Below are 26,708 nucleotides of genomic sequence, written 5' to 3'. Positions count from 1 at the left end.
CTACCACAGCTCGGTCTCAGTAGAGGAAATATCTCAATGTCTAAACTCGGCTTTGTATTACCTAGGACAATGGCTGTCTGACCACGGCTTATCTCTATCCGTGGCTAAATGCCAAGCAGTTGTGTTTACAAGAAAAAGATCTCACCCTACATTTAACTTTTGCTATGAGGATCAACCCATCAATCTAGTAGACAAAGCAAAATTCCTAGGTATTATACTGGATAGCAGACTGAACGGATTACCGCATACTGAATATGTAATTAAGAAGTGTGAGAAAGGTATAAATGTTCTGCGGGCAGTGGCTGGAGTTTGGTGGGGGGCCCATGCCTATTCCCTTAAGCTTTTATATAATGCCTTAGTCCGTAGCCATGTTGATTACTGCTCATATGTTTTAGACCCTCTAAATAAAACTACCTCTGAAATGCTCAACCGAACTCAATACAGATCCCTCAGGATCATTCTGGGGGCAATGAAGTCCTCCCCTACTAATGCTCTGCAGGTTGAATGTGTTGATCCTCCTTTGCATCTGCGTAGGCAATATCTCTGTGATCGTTATGTTAGCAAAATGTTACAACTGTCCTCCCACCCTTTGTGGTTTAGATTAACTCAATTGTCACAAGTTCTTAGACCACGCAATCCTTCTTCATATCTATTAGATAGCTATCAGAAATTTATCAATCTCCCTCATCCATTAGTGACTTCACAAATAAACCCTTTATACTCTACATCCTATAAAGCCCTAGTCTTTGATCCTGCCGTGGTCACAGATCTTGGGCTAGTTAAAGGAGCCCTTGATACTAATGTAAAGTTTAATAACATAGTTTGTCAAAATTGGCCAAACCACCTCCTTATTTACACTGATGCATCAAAGTTTTCCCCGGAAAGCTTTGTTGGTGCAGCCTGCTGGGTTCCAAGGTTTAGAATTGCTCTGCAATTTAAGTGTCCTCCAGAGTCTTCGGTATTTACAGGGGAGGCTGTTGCCTTGCTGGAGGCAATCTTATTTGTCCGATCCCATAACATAAAACAAACTGTTATTTTTACAGACTCTCTTAGCTGTTTATACTCCATTAAGGAAAACCCATTCCGGAGTAAGTCTAGATTCCCTATTGCTCTAAGGATCAGGGAGGCTCTGTACTCCTGCCATCAAAATGGATTAGCTCTATTATTGGTCTGGATACCAGGGCACTCTGGCATCACGGGTAATGAAACTGCTGACTTATGTGCTAAATCAGCTGTTCATTTGGGCTCCCTGGAGCATTTCAAAAACAGTTCTCAGGATCTCAGCGCACTGGCAAAAACATATCTAATCAGATCCTGGAAGTCACTTTGGAATGATTCCAAATCAGTTAAAGGTAAATATTACGCTTCTGTCCAAACTGATATCCCTAGACGTCCATGGTTCTTCTCTTGTAAATATGCTGATAGGTGGGTTACATCTACAATATGCCGTTTACGCCTTGGCCATGCCTGCACACCTGTTCACCTGAATAAGATTAGAATAAGGGATCACTCCATATGTGAATGTGGCTTGGAAGAAGGCACTGTCTCCCATATCCTCTTCTCTTGCCCTAAACTCCTTCATCCCCTCTATGATGTTCTCCCAGTCCAAGTTCCTCGTCCTCTAAATGTTGAGTGTCTGTTAATGTCTGTGTTTAGCCCATTCTGTAGATTCCTATGTAAATATGTTAAGTGTAATAATATTAAGTTGTAAATATATATGTAAGAACCTTCCTATCTCTAACAAACTAACATTCTGATTATCTGTTTTTCTGTTGGAAATTAACTCATAAAGGAGAAGCAAAAAATCTGCTACTTATTTAAATGCGTCAAGATTAATATTTGGTCTTCCTCATATTTCACCGATCATTCTCTAAAGCGTGTCTCCTCCATACCACGTGACATTGGCGAAGTAAATCGTACCCAATTGGTACAAACGCAAGCCATAAAAAAAAAAAAAAAAAAAAAAAAAAAAATTATAATCAAAACAAACAAAATGCTCAACAAAGCAAACTTCGTCGCTGCTTTTGGAGAGTTAGACAAATCAGCCTGGACACTGCGGCTGTACCAATAACGGACGTTGCCGGGCGAAGCGGCATTGGGTTGCGTAACTACGCTCAAATTTTATAAATAAATTCCCACAGAAGAGCGAAAGTAAGTAATGAAATCTTGTACTGTTTAAGCATGATATGAAGTCTAAGTAGGTATCAAATTGGTGTGTTTTTTCAACAGTATCTCTGGTAATTTAATTAAAAAAAACACAAATATGGGGAGTAATCAAAAAATCAATAAAATTCTTAAATTCTTTATTCATGTACGCATATCACAGGTGCTTATGAACTTGTACTTATCATGGTGGTGCTAACTACATTTTTTAACTTAATCTAAAGCTAGGAGGTTTTCATTCCATTCTATTTTCTTTTAAAAAAATTATCTTTTATTAACTTGTGGACCCATTTAAGGTATTGCACAAATTGTGACCAGCATCCCTGTAACAGAGTAAAAAATTGTTGTAGAATAATTAAAAACAATAGATTAATAGGACAAAACACTATGTTTAACCCTTGGAACACATATACTCATAATATATGCCTTTGTCCACAGTCTTTTGACAAGAGCCTGCTGCAGTGCCCAACCTTCAAGCAGACCCTGGTTTACTCGTTGAAGTCTCTGTGAACCAAGTCCTTGTGTGATAGAGCTGTCCAACTCGGCTCTAATCATGAACAAAGTGATTTGCTGTTATGTTATCTGTTGAAGAATTCTGTCCTCTATCTATAAGGAACTTCATCAGATAAAATAAATAATTCTTGGAATGAATATAAAAAGAAAAAATTATATCCTCCTGCTTTTATTGGAAGCCAGCTGAAGAGTCTTCATTTTTTACATGTATTCATTTGTAAACTAAATTACTGTAAATAAAAATCATCGTTCAGTGTCTTATCTTTATTAACTTGTATTATTTGTCTCCTCATAGATTTATAAAAATAATTTTAATAACACACAAAAGTTAAATGCCTCTTGCAGAAGAATTGCTTTAATTGTGTTGTGGCTTTTATATTGTGCCAAACACAACATGCATCTGCAATCTTGCCAGCAGTGATTGGATTATAATGCATACTTGCTCTAAACAGTCACCTGAAAAAGATATTTGAAAATAAAACACTTGACCAACAAACTATGTACATGATTTACTACAGTTTTCAATCTAGGAGACCCTAACATGCTATCTAAAGACAGCATTTTATTTACTTTACCTGAAACATTCTTCCAATATACTTTTACAGCTCTCTACTGTATTGCATACAGTCACAAGTTTCATGCATAGAGTAGTGTGGTGTCCCCTCTATAGTATTTAAGTTGTGGTCATCAGTTTTCCACAGAGGAAAAACTTTTCAACTTTCACCTGAAAATCCAACCAATATTAACCTTGACGATTAAAAATCTATATTGGAATTTGTTCAAAAAACCTAAAATAAGTAAAACCTAAAAGAAACCTCATGCCCCATTATCATTTAATGCAGTTAAGTGTTGGCTGAGTGGGTGACGCTGCCACACATTGGAGTTGAGAGCAGAGCCTGGGTTGCTGGCATCCATGCACAATATATTTAAATCTGAGTCACAGATCTATTAAATAAAGTGAACATATCACAAAATATAAGTTCAATATTAAACTTACTATTATAACAGTTAGGGAATGGAATACCTTAGTGTTATAATATTGCATTTCAATGAACATTTGGCCTTATTATTGCCACATGTGTCCCATCTATGATATCTGAAGTAAATTTTTTCATAGAAGCTGAAAAAGCATTCTTTTCGGTAAAGTACTGAACATATAACTGGCAAAATATAATTTCTTGACTTAGCCTTAATGGCATCCTTATCACGCTGGGCATGGGTGGGCAATTTAACACTTTTTATTAAATTTGGTGTTAAGCACCTCCGTTAGTTGTCTGAGATATAGGTACTATACTTAAATAAAAAGCAACGAAAATGAGAGTTGTTTTCTTTCCTTTGCCTCCACCAATTTTTTATCATTCCGACGTGGTTTGGGAATGCCTAAGTGAAGAGCTCCCACACTTGACTAATTACAGTCTGCTTCCCAAGCAACTGCTTTTTTTATAAATTCCGCATCGGGAGTATCCTAAAAGTAGTCTACATTGTTCTTCAGCAAGCTGCGGGCTACAGCTACGCTCACGCTCAGTCAAATGGTCTTGATGAACATCAACAGTCTTAGCCAACTTAAAAATATTCCACCTTAATTTGAATGTTATGATCTCACACTTCACAATTTAATTGTAATCAACAATAATATTGCTAAAAGGCAATGACTGCAGAATTGCGTCTCAATGGTCTTACAATGATCAATAGAACTGTCAAAATATTAGCAGACTACCAATTCGTGCGATCATTGAATTGTCATTGTGCAGCAGACTAGCAAATGTTCATTGAAGTGTCAGTGGTCTTCCATCGGAAAATCATGACACCATAATGACACCATTGTGTTAGCAGACTACCAAATATGCCAAAATTGACAATTATGAAGTCACTGATCGATCACTGACACACAATTGTAATAGCAGACTTGGGGCCCAGCTTGATGCTTATTTCTGCCGCTAAGCGATGGTGTGTTCCGTTATGTAGCATGATGGGCACTGATCCGCACGTTGCAGAACGTGTTCCTGATGCGAAGTGTTACTCTGTTTTTTAAAGGCGATGGTTATCCAGTCATCAGGTGCCCACCTGACAGAAAGCCATTTGGCTTGATCCGTCAATTATAGCTAAAAAAAAAAAAGTTCAGTCACTAAAAAAATGAAACAACAGAAAATACATTTATAAATAACTTTATTTTAAATAGGACATCTACACGATTAGTCATTTAATTTATAATACTATTATTGAACTAAATTACGTTACACAAAAAAATGTGTAATTACTATTATCTAGCGTTTATTGAACGAAATGGAAAACGCCCCATACTCACACAAGATATTTTCACTTTTTTTTTTTCATTGCGATACTTCATACGACAATTGTAGTTATTTAACTTGTCCCCTTCATTCTTCAGGACGGGCAAAGATTATCGACCATACAGCCTATTCCGTCGTATATCAACGTTTGTTGTCTTTATTGAACGGGTAGTGTTTATTTTATCTAGCTGGAAACACACAGTCTTTTAAGGCTCTGGATTCCTGTTTCAAGCCTAGGTAAAAGTTTAAATAAAGAACTATATTTTTTTTCAAGTAAATTAAGGGCTTTAGTAAGTTCTTGTTCCATTGCTAAGGATTATTGATTTTGATAACAAATAACTTAGCAACTGATAGTTTGAAATCACAGAATACTTCATATATTTCGAAGTTACAATAGTAGTAGTACAAAATTATGTTTTAATTTAAAATAAATACCAATCTCACCTGAAATATAAATAAATAGACGTTTTCCATAATGCATGAATATTATATCAAAAGATAAATATTTTAGCCATTCTTTGCGTAATATCATCATGCCTATTATAAAATATACTAAAGCATTAATTAAACCATATCAACCTCCGTTTTAACCATAAACAACAAAGATTGTCTATTAAAAAAACATAGATACAACTGAATATGGCTGTATGTTTTATGATCATTGCCTGTCTTAGTGGAATATCTTATTCTAAGTGAGAAGCAATCATCGTCATCATCATATCAACCCATAACCGGCCATAACTACAGGGCACACGTCTCCTTCAAAAATGAGAAGGGTTATAGGCCCAACACGCTGGCCCAAAGCGGATTAGTGGACTTCACACGCCTTTGACTGCATGCGGAGAACTCTCAGGCACGCAGGTTTCTTAACAAGGTTTTCCTTCACAGTTAAAGAAAGTGATATTGTAATTGCTTTGAACGCACATAACTTTAAAAGATAGAAGGTGCATGCTGAGATTGGAACTCAGCAATAGGCTATCACGGCTTTATATAAGAATCTTTAATGTAAGAAAAATAACAGAAAAATTTTGGACACCTTTTTTCATAAATCTTGTACATTATTGACAGAAGGTTTATAAGATTATTATTACAAATTTGACGCTAGATTTCACACAAAAATAATATACCATATGTAACAGCATATACAATTGTGTTTACGAGTAAATAAAAGTTAACTATACTCTATGAAATATGTTTTTTCTATAAGCTAAGTACATATAAAAACTATATATCTAACATAAATTACTAACACATAAATCGAGATTGCATATAAGTTATTATATTTACAGATTATTATATTTTATATATGTACTTTTTATGTTTATTACAATTTATTATTTATTTATACATCATAATATAATTTATAATTGAATGCAGTGAAACCGTTTTTACAGTGTTGTTAGATGATAATGATAAAAAAATTTCAACTTTTGTAAATTAATGTTGTAAAACTTTTGGACAATATTGCATTTCCATATTACAAGTTATTGTATATCCTTTCGCATTGAAAGAAGCATGACTATGTATATATGGCTATAATTATAAATATATTTATTTGCGCAACCTACCTCTCGTCTTGAGCAGTGTTTTACGCCATTGATTGCCTGAAAGAGATCGCTATGTAGCGATAAGGCCGCCTAATTGTATATCGTATAAACTAGTTTTTTATAATTTTTCCTGTATAATTTTTATGTGGTGTACAATAAAAGTGTAATCATGCATTGCGGATGCGGACAGTATATAAAAAACTCCATATCCATGCAATTATAAATCACATTAAAATGTTAACCTACGTACGCCATTAGTGAATAATATAACTTAATTACTATTAATTTTATCACACTATCTAACCTTAATATAGAGCTGTCTTAAAAAAAAGTTAGTATGCTGTGTCTATCTCTTGGATATTAATGTACATACAGGTTTATTTGGATAGAAGCAGTCGTTACTATGCGGAAATCTATAATATATTATGAAAATTAAGCTTAATTTGCTACACTTCACAAACAGCAGGAGAATCTGTATGGTGTAATTATTAATTCCTTCAATCAATTTTAACAATTATTCATAGTTAAGTCTGAAAATGCTCCGGTTTCGGAGCGAAACGTGCGTAGAGGGTACATGGCCGAAGATCTGTTTGGTGTGGAGTATAAGGATTGAAGAAATTATAAATTACACCATACAGATTCTAATGCTGCTCGTTGAGTATAGCAAATTAAGCTTAATTTTCATAACATACAGGTTTTCTTACTATTCTTTCCTTCACCGCTGAAGCAAGTGATATTTTATAAATTTCGATATGCAGTCGAAACTGTTCACCACAAGACCAAAAACGCATTTTATTTACTATACAGGTTTAAATAAAAAATAGCAGAAAGCTCTCGCCTTTGTAGTTCGCATCATTAAAACTAACTACTTAGGTTCTACGACTTTTCAAAATTCAGTATTAATTTATTTCATACAAAAAAATTATAAATCATGTTATTACTGTAAAGTCTAAACTGTCGTGAAAAAATGGGTATTAAATATTTTTTATTTAATAAACTATTGAGTTAAAAAGTCTTAGAACAAAAGTTGTTCGTTCTTATGTGTATAAACAACTACAAGCTATACAGTATTTTTCCATTATACACACGGTACTAACATATTTTAGTGTTTGTTTACACACAAATAAAGAGGGCATTGTATTAAGAGAACTATACTTATGCATTATATCTTTACTTTTGGTAACCAAGTGTACAAACACGCTAATGTGTTACTTGCGCGCCCTTACTCTCAATGAGTATACAAACAGGTTTATACTTTAAACAGGAGTATACTCATTATACATGTGGTACTGAGAGCTCTTGTGCTAACAGATTTTCTGTGTTTGGTTACACAGAAGTAAAGAGGGCATCGCTTTGTGACTTAAGGGAACTACACTTTACTAAATTATTGCACTTGCATTTAAACAAAAATTAAACTCATCAATTTCTTTTTAAATTACAATTATAACCAACACTAAGGTCTATTCGCTGTATAAGCAACGGTGACACAAATATATTTTATATTCATTATAATATACAATTTATATAAGTAATTTGATCAAATATTAATAAGCACTCACTTAGAAAAGTCTAGAACACCTCGACATTCAGGCATTTTGAAACACGCACTGACACATTTCACTGTTTTCTTTTTACAAATAACACTTTCAATAACATTAATTTCAAAGATGATGAATAATTGATTTACTTGTGGAATTTGCCGACATATTTGTGCCTGGAAAAGAAAAAAAGACAATTAATTATTTTATAGGGTCCTCAACTATTTTAATATTTGATTTTAATATGTGTGACACGTGCACTATAGATTTTCTGTTGTTTCAAATATAATAATACTACAGTTGTTTAAATTGTAAATTACACAAACATTTTCGTGGGAATCGAACACACAGAATGCAGGGTCACTGCCCAAGCCTTTTTTCCTTAGTCAAGTTTTCGATTGACTGGGTGTTTATCTGTATGTTATAAGTATTAATGTAGTTAAAGTAACATTGTGAGGAAATTAAATACCTAAGAGTTCTCGAAGGTGTTTAGAGTCCACCAATCTGCACAGGGTTAGTTTGGTGGACTTTAGCCATAACCCTGTAATGTTGGTAATGGGTTTATATTATGATATTAAGGCTGTCAATGCTTCCACTAGTGGTTCAGTGGCTGTGAACTCACCAGTGAGCGGGTTGAAGCGAGGCGCCGTCGGTCGCACACCTTAGCGATGTGCGGCCCCCGCGGCGAGGTCCACGCAGAGGACCGCCGCGGGGGCGGCGCGCCCTCAGCTTCGTCTGTGGCGGCCCCCTCGACGACGGCGCTCGCGGCGTGTCTGCAACATAAGCGTGGCTTCAATCCGGCTCGAAGGACCAAAAACTACGTGGCGTTTAAATCGTATAAAGATCGAATGATAATTATTCATGGCACTGTGCAGATTTGTATAGTTTCGCGGATAACAGCAAATTAACTGTAAGGTTAATTGGCTGTACTGCAATGTGCATCATAGGCAGGAGACAATAATTTTATCCCTACCCGATTATATCCACTGTCAATGGATAAAATTTATTGGTAAACACTGCAACAGGGCCAAAGAGAAGTTAAACCCCCTTTGATAATATAAGTACACTTGGATATAACTTCTACCCGTGTACTCGAGAGTGGGTAAAACTGTAGAAGGACATATAAATGTTCTTTCCAATTGGAGATTGGGGTATGTTATCATGGTGCATTCTAGCAAAGGCAGCAAGTTTTCCACCAGACCAAACAAGAACTTGGAAATTATAAATTCCCAGATTTTCCTGACCTCTTCCTCCTGTCTTATAGTACTGCAACCCTCGTGTGAGCAAGTGTCAGCAGGTCGACAAAAACTTCTGCTACAACTATATAAAGAAAGTATCATCATTATTTCCTATTTTCGTGGCATATATTTTGCATATTATTAGTATTACCGTGCCCTGGTCACCATCAGCCCATCGCTCGTAGGCGCGCTCCCTTTTCAGCCACTCCTGGTACTTGTACCACCACTCCTCCCACTTCACGTAATCTCCGAGAGTCAAGCCTGGAACGACAGATAACAGGATTAAATTTTGTTATTTAATCCTAGTAGGTATTTAGTTTTTTTTTTAATAAATAAATAAATATACTCAGACAATGCACACATCGCCATCTAGCCCCAAAGTAAGCGTAGCTTGTGTTATGGGTACTAAGATGACCGATGAATATTTTTTATGAATAATATACATAAATACTCATAATATACATATAAACACCCAGACACTGAAAAACATTCATGTTCCTCACACAAACATTTTCCCATTGTGGGAATTGAACCGTCGGCCTTGGACTCAGAGAGCAGGGTCAATCGGTTGTATTCATGAGTTATGACGGAGATGTTAACATTACAATATCTGATTTGTATCTTATTCTTGTTAGGTTCGGTGCGTAAATAGAGAGTTAATTTTGGGAGATAAGAATTAGAGAAGACATTTGAATATAAAGATTGTTCAGAAATTACAAAGAAAATAGAAACCCTGGCTAGGTTTGTTATGGGCACTTCTATCTCTATATCTTTGTTTCCCTCGTCATATTTCTATGAGATAAGGCGAGAAAATGATGAAAAGGTTGAGTTTAGCATTAATATGTAAAGACGGACTCACCTCTCAAATATCCACGTTTCTTGTAGTATTCATATCGCACGCGGACGTCGTCCCAAGACGGTAATCCACCGGGTGCGACGGCTAGCAGCTCTTCAGGGTAGCTTCCCACCGGAGCGGGATCCAGGCCACTGTTACAACAATTTTATTTATAGTAATAATAATTTTTTTTTTTTTCTTTTTAAATAAATAAATATACTACGACAATACACACACCGCCATCTAGCCCCAAAGTAAGCGTAGCTTGTGTTTTGGGTACTAAGACGACTGATGAATATTTTTTTTATGAATAATATACATAAATACATAGAATATACATATAAACACCCAGACACTGACAAACATTCATGCTCATCACACAAACATTTTTCAGTTGTGGGAATCGAACCCACGGCCCTGGACTCAGAGAGCAGGGTTGCTGCAAACTGCGCCAATTGGCCGTCAAGAAGATTGAAAGGAACATTGTATGTAAATATGTTGCGTGAAATCATTATTAAATGCCATGCAATAATGGGTAGATATTTTGATAAGCATTCCTAAGGCGCCGTCCAATTGTAATCGCTCGTGCGATGATGCGTGCTTCCGACCAAAATGATCGCGCGTCCGAGCGTTCAAACAAACTGTGTTCTATCTACTGAATGTCCTATTAAACATCGATCATGCGATGCGTTCATATTGTCTAGTATTCGGCGCGCGGCCAAACTGTATACGTTGTTTTGTTATACTTTCCTTTTTTTTTTTTTTGTACTTTTTGTGGTGTGCAATGAAAGTATATTCATTCATTCATTGATTCACGTTGTACTCACGGGTAGTCTCCATTGGGGGAGTGCACGACGGGTTCCCGGGGGTCCGCGGGGTCGTCCCGCTCAATGTGCACGTGTAGCTGACTCTCCCGTCGCGTGATACGCATGTTCTCAAGACGAGCGCACCTCGCGGCCGACCACTGCGCCATCTTGCCGAAACGCTCTGACAGGGTTAATCTGTGAAGTGCAAACATTTTTATTACATATATTCTAGTTGGTAATAGCGATTAGAATGCTCATTGTTTATTAGGTACATAAAACAGGTAGATCTATATAAATATATTATTAGTTTTGTTCTAAGCTATATTAAAAAATTGTAAAGTATTTGAAATCTTCTTTCGGCACATCGCAGTTTTTTTTTTAATTCAATAAATAAATAAATTGTTTAAAATAATTTAAAAACAAGTTAAAAAAGCATTTTTTTAATTTTTTATAACGCATTGGGAATCGAATCCAAGGCCTGCATCTAAGGCCGTGAAAAGCAGGGTCGGTGCCCACAGCGCCAACCGGCTGTCGACAGTATTTCCTGTTATTATATTTATTTAGGTTGCAAGTTAGGTTGAACCGTCACGTTCGGAGATGAATCGATCGCCCCGTCGGGTGAACTCGGGACCGCCGAGTGTACCAGTGAAAGACACAGTCGGCTGCATTTCGCTGTTATGTCGCTGTGTTAAGTATATTCAATTCATACCTTATAAGTCTTTGTTAATTTAATAGTTATTATTGGTAGGTAATTATAATTATTTGGTTTACATTGTTAGGCTAGTGTGTGTAGTTAGGCGTTTATCGTGATAATATTGTATAATGAAAAAACATTGTAAATCCTAAAGATTTTAAAGAACACAGTAATTGTTATTGTTTTGACTTTTGCCGTGAAGTCTTAAGCACACCCTCTTTTTACTATTCGGTTCGTAGCTCAGTCGCTGTAGCTGTCGGGTTTTTTATTTTTATTTTTTCGGGTTGTGTAGCTGATTAACCCTAATGATTTTAACAGCGTAACGCGGGCTTGTTGGCGAGCCTCGGAATGGGGCTCTGCCAGGAAGAGTTTGAACACCCCAGGGCTCGAAGAAGCGAAGGGATCATCGGCCTTAGGGCGCCTCATGTGAGGCCGAACCTCGGCTCAGGGGACGATCGGAGTGAAAGTGGTTACGGACGGTGATTAGTCCGCAAGCTACCGAGATCGTGGTGCGAGCCCACGTCCGGATGTCGTTAGAAGTTGGGGAAGCTGTGTAAAGTTTATTTAATTTTTATTTAGCGTTTCAAGGGAAACAAACAGTACTATTACACATAAAAGTAATGCCGTATTTTTGTATCACATAAAACAATGAAGTTTCCACGACCTGGGTATTACATAGGGGCCATCCATAAAGTACGTCACACGAATTTTAGGACTTTTGAACCCCTCCCCCCGTCCTTTTCACAGGTTGTCAAATTTTTATAACCCCCCCCTCCTGATGTGACGTCACACATTTTTTAAATTTATGTATGTATTTAAAAATAATCGAGAGAAAACAGCTATTTTCATTTTTTACTTATTTTTATTAAATAATAATCTAATAAAATCTAAATTTTTAATTCACATCCAAACTTTGCGTTTTAGTATTTTAAATTTTAACATGTGACGTCACAAAAGTATTGACCCCCCCATGCCCCTTGTCACACGATGTCACACTTCGGTGATACCCTCCCTCCCCATTAACGCGTGACGTACTTTATGGATGGCCCCATATAATACGATAACATTAACCACAATTGCTTAGGAATAAGTACCTACCAAGCAATTATAATACAAAAAAAAACAGATTTTTTTTTCAAATTGAAACAAAAATGAAAAACAAAAACTTTAACGCTTACAATACTTATTTTGCCATAATAAATTTCCTAAAAGTAGTTTAGTGTCAGTTACCTCTGCGGTGGTGGTTCGGAGCTCGCATCTGTTTCAGAGTCGCTGTCGCTGTCGGCCAGGGCCGCGGCGATGGCGGCGGGTGAAACGCCGCGTTCGGGACGCTCGGCGCGTTCCGGACGCGGCGGGCGGTCGCGGCGACGTTCGCCCTCGCGTTTTATGTTCGCAGGCGGTATGGGGGCCGTTGGCCGCACCGCCAGCTGGGAACGTTGCCATTCCAGCACCTGTTGAATTATGCACCTGTTAGAATCGTCTTATTGTTGAGTCTTCTTTTCTTATACGGCTGGGATCGGGAACGCCCGCCCGAGTTCTGTGTTTCCTAACTATTGCAATCTTTAAAACAAAAATGGAATATTGGATGGATGGAAGCAGGCGTTACTTTTCGGAATTCCATGATGAAAATTAAGATTAATTTGCTATACTCCGCGAAAAGCAGGATAGTCTGTATGGTGTAATTTATAAATTATTCAATCCTTATACTCCACACCAAACAGATCTCAGGCCACGCCAACAATTATGTTTACCCACCGTCTATAGATGTTTCACATTACACACTCACGTCACTACAAACTGAACAGACAAAACTACAAAGACTGACTTGGCGTTTCAAAAGTGCTTATAAAAACTGGGCCTACTTGAATTCTGATTTTTTTTTGAACTACGATATCGTTCGCAGACATATCTGCTCTACAACTAAAATACGTACCTTTTCTTCTCTGGACCTTTTGCTGTTCTCTCTAGCTTTGAGCAGTTCCCGGGTGGGTTGTACCACAGCCCTACCAGTGTTGGGGGGCGGGGGACGTTTCACTGCAGGCGCCGAAGGTGCCTGACTTCTGTAAGAAAAAAGGTAAATACAGAGAATGAATATTTCACTTTGACAAATGAAATCCCTACTAATATTATAAATGTCAATTAAGTTTGTTTGTTACGCTTTCGAGCAAAAACTACTTAACCGATCCTCCTGAAACTTTGTAGACATCTTCTTGGAATTGTTAGAAGTAATATAGGATACTTTTTATCCCGACATTAAGCTCTGTTCCATTGGTAAAGGGGATGAGTGTTTGAAGATTTTACACCATAACTCCGAAAAATTATAACCGATTTAAATAATTATTTTTGTACTAAAGAGGTTATAATGTGATTAATTTTGCCCAAGCTGAGGTGAGAGCTAGAGGACAGAACTCCTCAGTGGACAGCAGAAAACTCCTCATGTAAGGCTTAGCGATACTGAATACTTTAATTTTTTTTAAGATCTACAACTATGTATGAACCCTAACGTACTACCTATGTATAACCCTGGACAATTTGAAGAAAGACAAACAGACGGACAAGCAAGTAAATAGTATAAACAACTTACGGTGGCGGTGGTGGAACTTTCGCGCCAGGTTTGGGTGGCCCCTTCTTGTTCTTAGCTGAGCACACCGAGCAAGATTCATCTGAGCAGGTGCTTGCCGATGAGCCAGATGGTGAAGACTGTAAACAAAATGAGCTTTGTTAGAGCAATGATTAAGTGATCCCACTTCTGATGTTTTATATACTAGTACTACTGGAGACTTCTTCCGCGTATAAGTCAACATTCAAAGATAGATATATGCTGCCGCGGACTTTTGTTTAGAACTTTTAAAGTTTAACAACTTTGTCACACTATATTATGACTATATTGGCGCAGTGGGCAGCGACCCGGCTTTTAGAGTCCAAGGAAGTGGGTTCGATTCCCACAACTGAAAAATATTTGTTTGATGACGATTAATGTTTTTCAGTGTCTGGGTGTATATATGTATGTATGTATCATGCCGATAATTAGTGGATATCAAAATGGTGATGCATTTTTATATGAACCCATTATCGGCCAGCTAAAGGGCACGGGTCTCCTCCCGTAGTTCAGAACGCTCAGGCATGCACAACGTTTTCTTGCACCGTTAAACCCAAGTGATATTTTAATTGCTTAAAACGCACATAACTCAGAAAAGTTAGAGGTGCGTGCTGGGGTTCGAACTCGGGCCCTCAAAAGCGAAGTCAAGTCCTACCCACTAGGCTATCACGACTTATGTATATGGGAGTCACTACACACAGACAGACCTGACGTTTCAAAAGTGCTTATATTATGCCTACTTGAAATAAATTTGTGTACTGGCTTAGTATATTTATATTTATTTATATACTAATTCTTTATTTGACGGCCGACTGGCGCAGTGGGCAGCGACCCTGCTTTCTGAGCCCAAGGCCGTGGGTTCGATTCCCACAGCTGGAAGATGTGTGGGTGATGAAATTAAGTGTTTTTCAGTATCTGGGTATTTATCTGTATATTAGAAGTATTTATGTATATAATTCATAAAAATATTCATCAGTCATCTCAGAACCCTTAACACAAGCTATGCTTACTTTGGGGCTAGATAGCCATGTATGTATTGTCATAGTATATTTATTTATATATTTTTTTTTATTACCTTCCTGGGATCCGGCGGGCTAGGGGGCCTCACCCCCCTTGGCGGGGGAGGCGGGCGGGTACGCCGGGGTCTCGGGCTCACGCTGCGCCTGCGACGGGGGCTTATGGCGCGTCTGGAATAGAAAATACAGGTAAAAAAAAAACTACTGTACAAATATTAGAAACGTTTTGTTCTATTAAATCCAGCATGTTTAAACTTGTAGTGCACTACAGAAAATAAGCAACTCGTTTAAAGGCAATTGTATACAATTTTACAATAAATTACCGGTTAATACCTTGGGGATGTTTCAAAAAAAGTAAGTTTGTATTAAGCGTAAGCTTATAGAAAATTCCTGTTATAGTATAAAGGATTACATAAACGATGAAAAAGCTTGGGTGTGAACAGTTGCTCTAACCAGGTTGCTTCCTTAATATTTTCAAATCACAATGTGAAATGGTGATAACAAAAAGAACACCCAGCTAAGTTTGTTGTGGGCTTCTTCTTAGACCAGGCCGCGTTTGGAACTCTTGTAGCTTTAGTTTTAAGTTACGCCATCACTACTATGTACACATTGTGTATATAATCAACGCATCAAATTTGCTATCTATGTGCCTATTTGAATAAAGAAATATTTTAATTGGAATTTTAATTTAAGTTATTAATAAATTGCTTAAAATTTCCCTTTTACAATCAATGATTTAGTATCAAGTAATAGTAACATTTTTAAAAATCAAATTATTAGCTACTATTCCAGGTAACTTTAGGGATTATATATATATATATATATATGTAGCTTAAGCTATTTGTTTAATAAAAACTTGTTATTCCTTATATTTAGATCGTTAAGTTGACGAATTCAGTTGTCGCCATCAACTCGCTTCTATGTTATACATATTTTACATGTAATGTACGCATCAAAAGTGCCATATATGTGCCTATTTGAATGAAGAAATATTTGACTCACAATCGTGACTACGGCCAAAAAATACTCGTTCTGAGATGAGACTTGTGCCTTGTAAAATATTATTAACAATTATAAAATTATTTGCAAGTTTTATTTTCACTGAGAGGAAATATCAGTACAAACTAGTAACGCGTAAATTGATAAGCGAAATAATGCCTTCAAACTAATGAGGCTGAAAGAATTTATCTTAATGTAGCAGCACTCAGCAGCAGATCTTTCAAGCTTACCTGATAGGGCTCCTACGAGGGCTACGTCTAGGGCTCCGCCTCAGGCTTCGGGAACGCGACTTGCGTGGGGAACGCCGTCCGACAGGGCTTCGGGATCGCCTAATCAGGGGAGACCGGGTTCTGCGGCCGAGTGGGGACCGGGAACGTCTGAGTGACCTGGACTGGTTCGGACCCAGCGGGGACCTGTGGACAAGAGGAATACTTTTTTAGATTTAATTATTTTCTATACATAAATGCCATGGGGCTTACTATCCTTAAAACAGTGTTATTGTTATTGACAGCCGATTGACGCAGAGGGCAGCAGAAAATGTTTGTGCAATGAACATGGATGGATGTTTTGCAGTGTCTGGGTGTTTATTTGTATATTATAAGTATTTACGTATATTATTCATAAAAAAATACTGGTCAGACATCTTAGTACCCATAACACAAGCTACGCTTACTTTAGGGCTAGATGGCCATGTGTGTATTGGCGTAATATATATATTTATTTATTTATTATAGAATGACAGCATATTTGTTGGAAATTGATCTATTTACTCCTACAACAAATTCAAATTCAAATTCATAATTCATTTATTTCAAGTAGGCCTAATATAAGCACTTTTGAAACGTCAAGTCTGTCTGTTTTTAGTGACTCTACCAACTATACAATAAAAACCCAATACCAGCTTGAAATTACAAGTCTAGTCGACAAGTTGAAAATGGTACAAAATACAGATACTGCTCTTAAAATCATGTGCGATAGCTCAATGGATCCGGAATGATGCCTAAAAAGCTATCTATTTTGTAACATTTTTAACTTCTCGACTAGACTGACAATAAAAATAATCGTTCCAGCCCACCAACCCTCACACAAGCAACATAGTGGGTCTATGCTCTATAACCATCCCTCCTCTGAGGCCTGTGCCCAACAGTGGGACCCTAATGCCAGTTTTCACTTGCTACCAACTTCTTTATTCACCAATAGTTATAACCTAAGAGTTGGTGAAACCTTTTTTATCTATAGACATCGCCTAAATGTTTAGGCATTTGATTTAGGCGATACAAAAAATTCAAAATTTTAAAATTCATTTATCATAGTAGGCCTAATATAAGCACTTTTGAAACGTCAAGTCTGTCTGTGTGTAGTGACTCTAACACCGGTTCGGAAGGCAGATTCTACCGAGAAGAAGCCGGCAAGAAACTCAGCAGTTGCTCTTTTCCAATATCAACAATTTACATTTTACATTTTTCTATCTTGTGAGAGATGAAAGCTAAGCCGGATGCTTCCAAGCAACCTTGTCATTATGCTAAGGTTTACTACTGTACACAGATAGCACTGCAGTGGTCTTACATGTGGGAGGTCGAACCCTGGACATCCCAGTTTATACCATAAGACCACAGCGCTTTACCAATGCGTCGTGGGACGTTATCAAAACAATGAACAAATGCATTCAAACTTTAAAAAAAAATTAAACATTCATTTATTTATGATCAGATTGTATTGGATCAATAACCACGATGGCGTCAGGGAAAGTTTAGAAATGCGTTCCAGCCGCCACGCCCACCTCCGTAACTTAAGCTTTGATTATATTATATTAGAAGGCCGATTAGCTCAGTTTGCAGCGACCCTGCTTTCTGAGCTCATGGCCGTGGGTTCGATTCCCACACCTGGAAAATATTTGTGTGGTGAGCATGAATGTTTTTTCAGTGTCTGGGTGTCTATATGTATATTCTAAGTGTTTATGTATATCTACATATATATAAAAGAGAAAGTGTGTGGGTATGTTCCGTATAGGCTCCGAAACGGCTGGACCGATTTCAATGAAACTTTCAGGGAATCTCCAGATTGACCTGGCGAGTAATCCTGTAAAGTTTTGTGACGATCGGAGCACTCCTATTTTTGAACTGTCAAACTGTCAAATACAGCTTTTATTCACTATGATGATATTCTATTATTGGGTGTACATGGGTGTAGAAAATGATCTTCACCCGCTCGAGAAGAGAATGAATACGGAGAGAAATAAATGATTAAATATATTATGAGACTCAATTTAAAAATGTAATGATGTAAGTTTATTATTTAAATTAAATAAAGGAAAATCTAGCCCGGCGAAGCGGGCTCGGTACGCTAGTTATTTATAAAAATATTCATGAGTCATCTTATTACTCATAACACAAGCTAAGCTTACTTTGGGGCTAGATGGCGATGTGAGTATTGTCATCATATACACATATATTAAAAAAAAAAAAACAAATTATGTTCCAAACCAAATTGTTGTAAGAATTAAATAAAACTGCAGGCAACCCCAACTATAACATCAACCAAAAAAAAAAAAACTCATACAGTTTAGTATGACTACTGTTTTCATATTTTTTATAGGCCTCACTAAAACTATAGGCCTTATAAATGTGGCATAACATCGGAACAGTTATGCAGTGCTATTTCACACTCTTGCATTCGATAGGCACCGTCGGTAGAAGTGTGCCAAAACACTGCAAACCTGTTGCGACGTTATGCCACGTTTATTGATAAAGTGGTGATGGCCTTATTAATAAAGCCGGCATTACATCGGAACAGCTATGCAGTGTTTTTCACACTTTTGCATTCGAAAGGTGCCGTCGGTTGAAGTGTGGCAAAACACTGCACACCTGTTGCGACGTTATGCCACGTTTATAAATAAGAGTTAAGGACCTTATTAATAAAGGCCCGGCATAACGTTTATTTTTGAAGCCCTGCGGTTTGAAAGTAGCCGTTCGTGAAAGTGCGACAAAACACTAAACAGCGATTGCGACGTTATGCTACGTTTATTAATAAAGTGGTGATGGCTTTATTAATAAAGGCAGCGTAACGTTGGAAAAGTTATACAGTGTTCTGACGTTAGAAGGCGCCGTCAGTGAAAGTGACAAAACTCTGCACAGCTATTGCGACGTTATGCCACGTGTATTAATAAGTGGCGACGGCCTCATTAATAAGCGCGCGGCATAACGTTGGAACAGTTATGCAGTGTTTTTTCAAGGTTCTGACGTCAAGAAAGACGCCGTCAGTGGATATGACAAAATACTGCATGACGTTGGAACAGTTATGAGGTGTTTTTTAAAGCTCCGACCACTGTGTCGTCAATCGTTAAACTAGAGTCTAAAGAGGCGTCCGTGCGAGCGAACCTATTTATATTTAAAAAAAAAACCTCCTTCCGATGTCTACCGAGCTGGTGAGTATAACGGATATTCAGATGGTACCTGGATCGCCTTTGCGGGGAGCGGGAACGTCGCGCGGGGGGGGATACCGACCCGGAGCCATCCAGGTACATCTGCTTATAGCCCGTGTGACGCCACCTACAACGGACAGGGACTTGCTGGTCAACCTAGTTGAACTTGCCAGACGCACTGCCAGACTAGCCGGGCAGTGGGAACGGCAAGCGATCCACAACCAAACTGAGATGGCTCAAAAAGCTCAACTGGTAAATGGGCGCATAGCTTGGAAGAAGGAAGTTGGGGGTCCCAAGGTGCTAGATTAAATAACGGTCCACTGACTCAAAGACACTGGCTCAATTGGCTGTAAAGCTAAAAAGGGACAATTAGGCATGTAGCCCTGACGATGAACATAGGGTTTCCAGTGCTTTGGTTCTGTACTTTGTGCAGTGTCAAGTGGTGGAAGCTAAAAGTACATTGTGCAAGGAACACTCCATAGGATCCAAGACAAAGGAACAGCTCTAACCAGGTTGCTCTTCTAATAATTTTAAATGCCAATGTGAGATGGTGATAACAAAAAAAAGCCCGGCTAAGTTTGTTGTGGGCTTCTTCATAGACCAGGACGCGTTGGGAATCCTCGTAGCTTTAGTTTTAAGTTTACGAATATGGTTATCGCCATCATCTCACTATCGTGTACTTCTCGTGTAATGAACGCATCAAAAGTGCCACCTATGGGGCCTACTTAAATAAAGATATTTTTGACTTTGTTTTTGACTTTTGCACAATGAGCTGTAAAAATTAAAACTAGCAATGGCTGAGGACGAATTTTTTGGTGCCAAGGTGCTGGAGTTCCAACCCTACACCGGAAAGCAAAACGTTGGTAGAACTTTCGATTTCCTGGTTAAATAGTTTCATTGTAGAATACAGTTACCGAGTCTCAAAGAGTTGAGTTAAAGTTCAAGTTGAGATGGGCTATAAAGCTTGAAACATGGACACTGAGGTCCCAAGCTGCTGGAGTGGAAACCCCATTCTGAAAAGCGCAGTATTGGCAGACCAATCGACGTTCTGCTATTCTAATTTATATTTAAAAATGCTGGGATCCCAATGTGCTGGAGTGACAATACCACACTGAAAATCTCTGTATTAGGAAACACCCCACTGGAAAACACAGCATTAGAAGACACCCAACTGGAAAACGTAGCATTAGTAGACACCACAATGAAAAATAGAGCATTACAAGACACCCCCCACTGGAAAACAGAGCATTAGAAGACACCCAACTGGAAAACGTAGCATTAGTAGACACCACAATGGAAAATGCAGCATTAGAAGATACCCCACTAGAAAACGCAGCATTAGAAGACACCCAACTGGAAAACGTAGCATTAGTAGACACCACAATGGAAAATGCAGCATTAGAAGACACCCCACTAGAAAACGCAGCATTAGAAGACACCCAACTGGAAAACGTAGCATTAGTAGACACCACAATGGAAAATACAGCATTAAAAGACACCCCACTGGAAAACGCAGCATTAGAAGACACCCAACTGGAAAACGTAGCATTAGTAGACACCACAATGGAAAATGCAGCATTAGAAGACACCTCACTGGTAAACGTAGCATTAGTAGACACCACAACGGAAAATGCAGCATTAGAAGACAAACCAATGGAAAACGCAGTATTAGTAAACATCCCACTGGAAAACGCAGCATTAGAAGACAACCAACTGGAAAACGTAGCATTAGTAGACACCACAATGGAAAATGCAGCATTAAAAGACACCCCACTGGAAAACGTAGCATTAAAAGACACCCAACTGGAAAACATAGCATTAGTAAACAGCCAACTGGAAAACGCAGTACAAGTAGACACCCTAGAAAAACCATATCAGTAGAAAACGGAGAATTAGTAGCTTCCCCACTGGAAAACGCAGGACTCAGGATGTGAATAGTAATCAAGCCAGCTGGACGCAATTAGCACAATATGTGATATGTGGAATTCACATTCAACAAAAAAACCTATGCCCATAGATTTACTTTCGATTGAAATAATTATGTCATTTCGCATAGCACTGCTAAATGTTTATGAAATAAAATTGAAATAAATAATGATTAAAAAGCAATTATAGAAAAACAACAGAATTTTTTGGGGAGGACAGGTTTATTTTGGATTAAGAAATAAAAATATCTGAAAATAAATAAAAAACAATCAAGTACTGTGGATTCCATACTGTATACGGAAATATCAAATTTCCAAATTACGTCCTTCGGTTATAGATTTTAGTTATACCATTTTTATTAGACACTACAGGATGCTAGTCATCAATACAAACATATATACATAGCTGTATGTATGTTTGCATGCTTTCATCTCTAGCGTAACTAGTTTAATTGGAATTTAAAAAATAAAAATTACCTGTTAGGATCCTTCTCTTCCACCTCCAACAGCTTCCTATCCCAGCTGCCGGGGGAAGCCTGGCGGGCTCTCTTCATAACATTGTCTATCTCCTTCCTGCGGCCAGCAGGGTTGGATGGATCTATCAAGGTAATTATATATGAGGATCATGTAACTTAAGCCAAATTTAAATTTACATTATTCATGTAATACCTAAACATGTGCAAGTTGTCTATGAAGCATTCAGCTTTGGGAGACTTTAACTAAACCAAGGTCATTATGTCTGAGGCGCTAAGGAGAGACAAATACATGACACCAAGTGCTTTCGGGTACGATGCTGTGTAGAAACCAATTAGGGGTATGGCTTTTAACGGCAATGTCTATTATGCCAGCCCGCTACCATCTCTTATACTGCATCATAACTTGCAACCAGGTAAGAAAAACTTTCATGGTTCAGTAGACACAGCATGCTGAATGAGAACAAAGTTGGACAGTAATAAATGAATGAATGAATGAATACACTTCTATTGTACACCAAAGAAACGAAAAGTAGTTACAAAGATATAAATACATATCAAGAGAGTACAATTTGGTGGCCTTATCGCTACATAGCGATTTCATCCAGGCAACCAATGGCGTAAAAGGAAAAAACATAGAAAAGAGGTAGGTGGTGCAATAAATAAGATTTAAAAATTATACAAATTTATAAATATAAATAAAATATATATAAATATAACTAATATATATATATATATATATATATATATATAAATATATTACATATAAATACAAATAAAATATATAACATAAATATCTATATAAATATATAACATATAACATCCCCAATTAGTATGAAATACATAAATAATTCAAATTACACACTTAAAATGATTCGCTTCAGCAATGTTCGGCTGAAAGAGACAAATAATGATCCTTCACTAGTTTCTTGTGTAACTGAATGTGTAACTGAATTAAGTATATTTTCATAAAGAATCATCGTGTAAAAATAATCAAAAAAAGGGTATTTATTTTTCCATACAAACAAATTCAAAACATTCTGTATTTAATATGTAAACACTTCGGTTTACAGATATAGTCTCAGAAACAGTGAATAATGCAGTGAAGCATGTGAAGTTATATCTCGGTTTTCATTTAAATTCAAAGATTCAAAATTCATTTATTTCAAAAAGACCCAGTCTACAAGCACTTCTGAAACATCAAGTCAGAGCCAACAAGAAACTCAGCAGATTGCTCTTTTTCAACATAATTCTACAGTTACATAACACTTAGTTAAGATAATTTTCTGTGGTACCATTTATCCGGGAGTGTTGTGGGTTGCGATCCATATGCAACCGGTTCTTGGAGGCAGTTTCAGCTGCTCGCGACACTGACCCATTTCTACGGGACGACATTCTGAAATCAAAGCGTTATATTATTGAAACTGCAAACTACTCCTATATATCATGCTATCAGTTGTTAAAAACTGTCTAATTTATTTTTATATACGCAGCACAATTACATTTATTGTGACTAGAAAAGTTTCAAATATAAGCGTCTTAAAGGTATTTATGAACTATCAACTTTTCAGTTTCTAGTGAATACAGAAAATAAGGAATTAAAACATTAAGCTAACAGAAAAACAACTTATGGCAGTTTTTCTAAAAAAAACAGCTGTTTTGGCATCATAGCTATATTCAGCAGCATTGGGACTAAGATGATAAGTCAGCTAATTCTGTTGGAAATCTGAACATCATCATCATCATGCCAAACCATTACCAGACCACTACAGGTTACGGATCTCCTCCCACTATGAGGCTGTAATGCACCACGCTGACTCAGCAGATTGGTGGACTTCACACACCTTTGAGAACATTATGGAGAACTTTCAGGGGCGCAGGTTTCCTCACTATGTTTTCCTTCACCGATGAAGCAAGTGATATTTTAATTGCTTTAAATGCATATAACTTGGAAAAGTAAAAGGTGCTGGGTGTCAAAGTTTCCCTCCCGAAAGTGATAACTTTTAAAACTTGTAAAATTGACAGGTCTGACAGTAGTGCCCATCCTTTTTCCACTTAAACCAGAAATTAAACAGTTATAAATACACAAATAGTTCCAAATTTATCTAGTTAATTAAGGTAAACAAGGATTTGAAATAAATACAGCAGTAGAAGAAATAACCCAGTTAAGGTATAAAAAAAAAAAAGAGTTCTTAATAGTAGGAGTAACATAAATTACCCAGATAAGTTAAGCAAGGAGTTTTAACTTATATAGCAGTAACACAAATTACCCAGGTAAGTATAGTAAAAATAGAGTTCTGAATAATATCAGTTAAAGATATAATAGTAAGGTAAATAGAGTTAGTATAGCTATATTCCTAAGGTATTCAGTGCAAAAGTATTAGCACCACAAAAGACTGAAACTACTTAATTGAGAGGTCTTTTAAATAGTACTGTCTTATTTAATACTAGTCCTTGATTTGCTAAAAAACAATAAGGCTACCATTGAATTCTACTTCTATCTTTGTGTTTTATTCTTATTTTATATCTCTACAATACACACATCAATGGCATTTGACGGCCGATCGGCGCAGTTTGTAGCGACCCTGCTTTCTGAGTACAAGGCTGTGGGTTCAATTCCCACTACTGGAAAATGTTTGTGTGATGAGCATGAATGTTTTTCAGTGTCTGGGTGTTTATATGTATATTCTAAGTATTTATGTATATTATTCATAAAAATATTCATCAGTCATCTTAGTACCCATAACACAAGCTACGCTTACTTTGGGGCTAGATGGCGATTTGTGTATTGTCGTAGTATTTTACTTATTTATTTATACTAACTCCATGCCAATTTTTTGATTGGTTGCTTAGTTAAGGCATAAATTTTGTCTAATCAAGCAAACAAACACATTCATAATATTGTTTGTTATTCGTTTATTATTTTAAAGATGGGGAAATAAAAAAGAATGGAAATACATAGATGGAAGTATAATATAAAAGTTTATAAGGCTTATTGCGTAGTTGTAACCCAAGGGCTAGGATTTACAGTTGATTGGTGCGGATACCCTTTTTTCTGAGTCAAATGCTGTTGGTTTGATTACAACAACTCAAAATTTTTTTGTGAGTAATATGAATGTTTTTCGGGGCGCTGCCCACTGCACCAATCCATATACAGGTACTGATAGATAGGGTACAAAATAGGGCCCCAATTACTACAATGGTATACCTATTTATTAGGGTTTCTAACTATCTAACATCAGTTAGAACATTAACTAAGTGAACTGTAACTACACTTCACTAATTTAGTGTCCTAACTGAGTACTCTATTTACTGTTTAGTCTTATAAGTATCCATTGGTGCTCAAATAAGCAAGCAATGTAAGCATCAAAAGTGCCACGTATGGGCCTACTTGAATATAAAGATATTTTTGACTTTGACTTTAATCTAAGTTGACAGGTCCTTTATTAGTGCTCTCACAATGCTCCCTGCAGAAAAGGATGTTCTAAACCCTATTTTCATATCTGTCTGTATGTTGTTGACAAACTATAATAAATACACTTTAGAAATTTGTGTGCAACAGAGTTGTCTCCAATATCAATAAATCAATAAATTGATTGATGATTTCAGTTTGATAGCTTTGAACATGTAAACACATCCCAATTACCAAATAATAATGAACACACAAATTAACTTTTCAAAGCCATGGGTGAATAGACAATGTCCAGCCAAAGATAAAGATGGTTGTGAACAGACACACAAAGGATAAATAAGTGAATATCATGGGATTTCAATTGTAATAGTCAATTTCAGCTGACGCCTAAATAAAGATGAAGCATAAACTATTTTTACTTTCACAAAATGGCGTCGAATATTGATTTTCGGCAGCCTGACTGAATTTTGAAAAGCTTACCTCGTTTACTTCGAACGGTACTTTGGAGCGAGGGCTCCGAACGCGCGCGGCGACTCGCGAGGGGCGAAGCCCCGGGGCGGCGCGGGCTGCGGTGCCACGCGGCAGGACTCGATGTCCAGTAACGCCGCTGTAAGCCAACCGATATACTTAACATCACGTAAACGCGACGCGACGTGATCGCGACAGGACGGTCGCGCGGTACCAGCCCACGCCAGGCGAACATGCAGCCTCCGGGCGAACGCGGCGGCGGCCTCGCGATACAGGCCAAACGACGAGTCACCTCCATTACAACATCCAGATTCCTTTGTCGACAAATTCCCATCCCTCTGCAGTCTGCCAGCTGAACATCAAATATACTAAATCCACCTTAATTAATCACAAAACAATGTTACGAACCAGTATAAAACACGTAAAACTTTCACAGAAGTTCAATGCAGACGATAATCGCTTATTATATTTCACGACACACCTTTCTCGAACCATCGGCCATTTTGATTTGATTTTGCGATTTGCACGCCACTTGACAGCTATTGACATTTTGTTTTTGCTTACTTGACTAATATTAGTGTTTTGATATTGCTTAAATTGACTTTCTTATTAAAAAATAATTATTATATTAACCTGTCTTAATTTATTTCCAAAACAAAATGTTGTTTGAATTAATGCAAAAAAACAAACATTTTGAATATCATCACAGTTTTCAAACCAACCAGAGACTGTTAAAGATAATATCTTCTGTGTTTAAAGGTCTGTCTTGA

The 26,708-nt window shown here is 37.2% G+C and overlaps 1 protein-coding gene and 1 long non-coding RNA gene across 4 annotated transcripts; both read right to left on the bottom strand.

Annotated features, from left to right (window-relative positions):
• Positions 1-2,286: 2,286 nt before the first annotated feature.
• LOC120635446 lies at positions 2,287-2,685 on the bottom strand. The gene is made up of 2 exons (XR_005659282.1): positions 2,577-2,685; positions 2,287-2,486 (listed from the first exon to the last, which is right to left on the bottom strand). It is a non-coding gene; the product is annotated as an uncharacterized LOC120635446 (long non-coding RNA).
• A 4,463-nt stretch (positions 2,686-7,148) lies between these two features.
• Positions 7,149-26,451, bottom strand: LOC120635305 (serine/arginine repetitive matrix protein 1). Of its 3 annotated transcripts, XM_039906275.1 has the most exons (15): positions 26,347-26,450; positions 25,951-26,077; positions 23,354-23,454; positions 22,063-22,183; positions 19,692-19,787; positions 16,470-16,652; positions 15,300-15,411; positions 14,210-14,325; positions 13,559-13,685; positions 12,856-13,076; positions 10,953-11,126; positions 10,150-10,277; positions 9,442-9,551; positions 8,675-8,825; positions 7,149-8,228 (listed from the first exon to the last, which is right to left on the bottom strand). In XM_039906275.1, the coding sequence occupies exons 3-14, from the start codon at positions 23,451-23,453 to the stop codon at positions 8,778-8,780; spliced, it is 1,536 nt and encodes a 511-aa protein (XP_039762209.1). In that variant the 5' UTR covers position 23,454; positions 25,951-26,077; positions 26,347-26,450; the 3' UTR covers positions 7,149-8,228; positions 8,675-8,777. The 3 variants fall into 3 exon arrangements, with proteins under 3 accessions (XP_039762209.1, XP_039762210.1, XP_039762211.1); XM_039906276.1 differs by lacking the exon at positions 25,951-26,077 and having other exon boundaries at positions 26,347-26,451; XM_039906277.1 differs by lacking the exon at positions 19,692-19,787.
• Positions 26,452-26,708: the final 257 nt, after the last annotated feature.

This window comes from Pararge aegeria, chromosome 26, assembly GCF_905163445.1.
Source record: "Pararge aegeria chromosome 26, ilParAegt1.1, whole genome shotgun sequence".
Classification (NCBI taxonomy): Eukaryota; Metazoa; Arthropoda; class Insecta; order Lepidoptera; family Nymphalidae; genus Pararge; species Pararge aegeria.
Note: the sequence above shows the minus strand (reverse complement) of the source record. Positions and strands in the feature narration are given on the sequence as shown.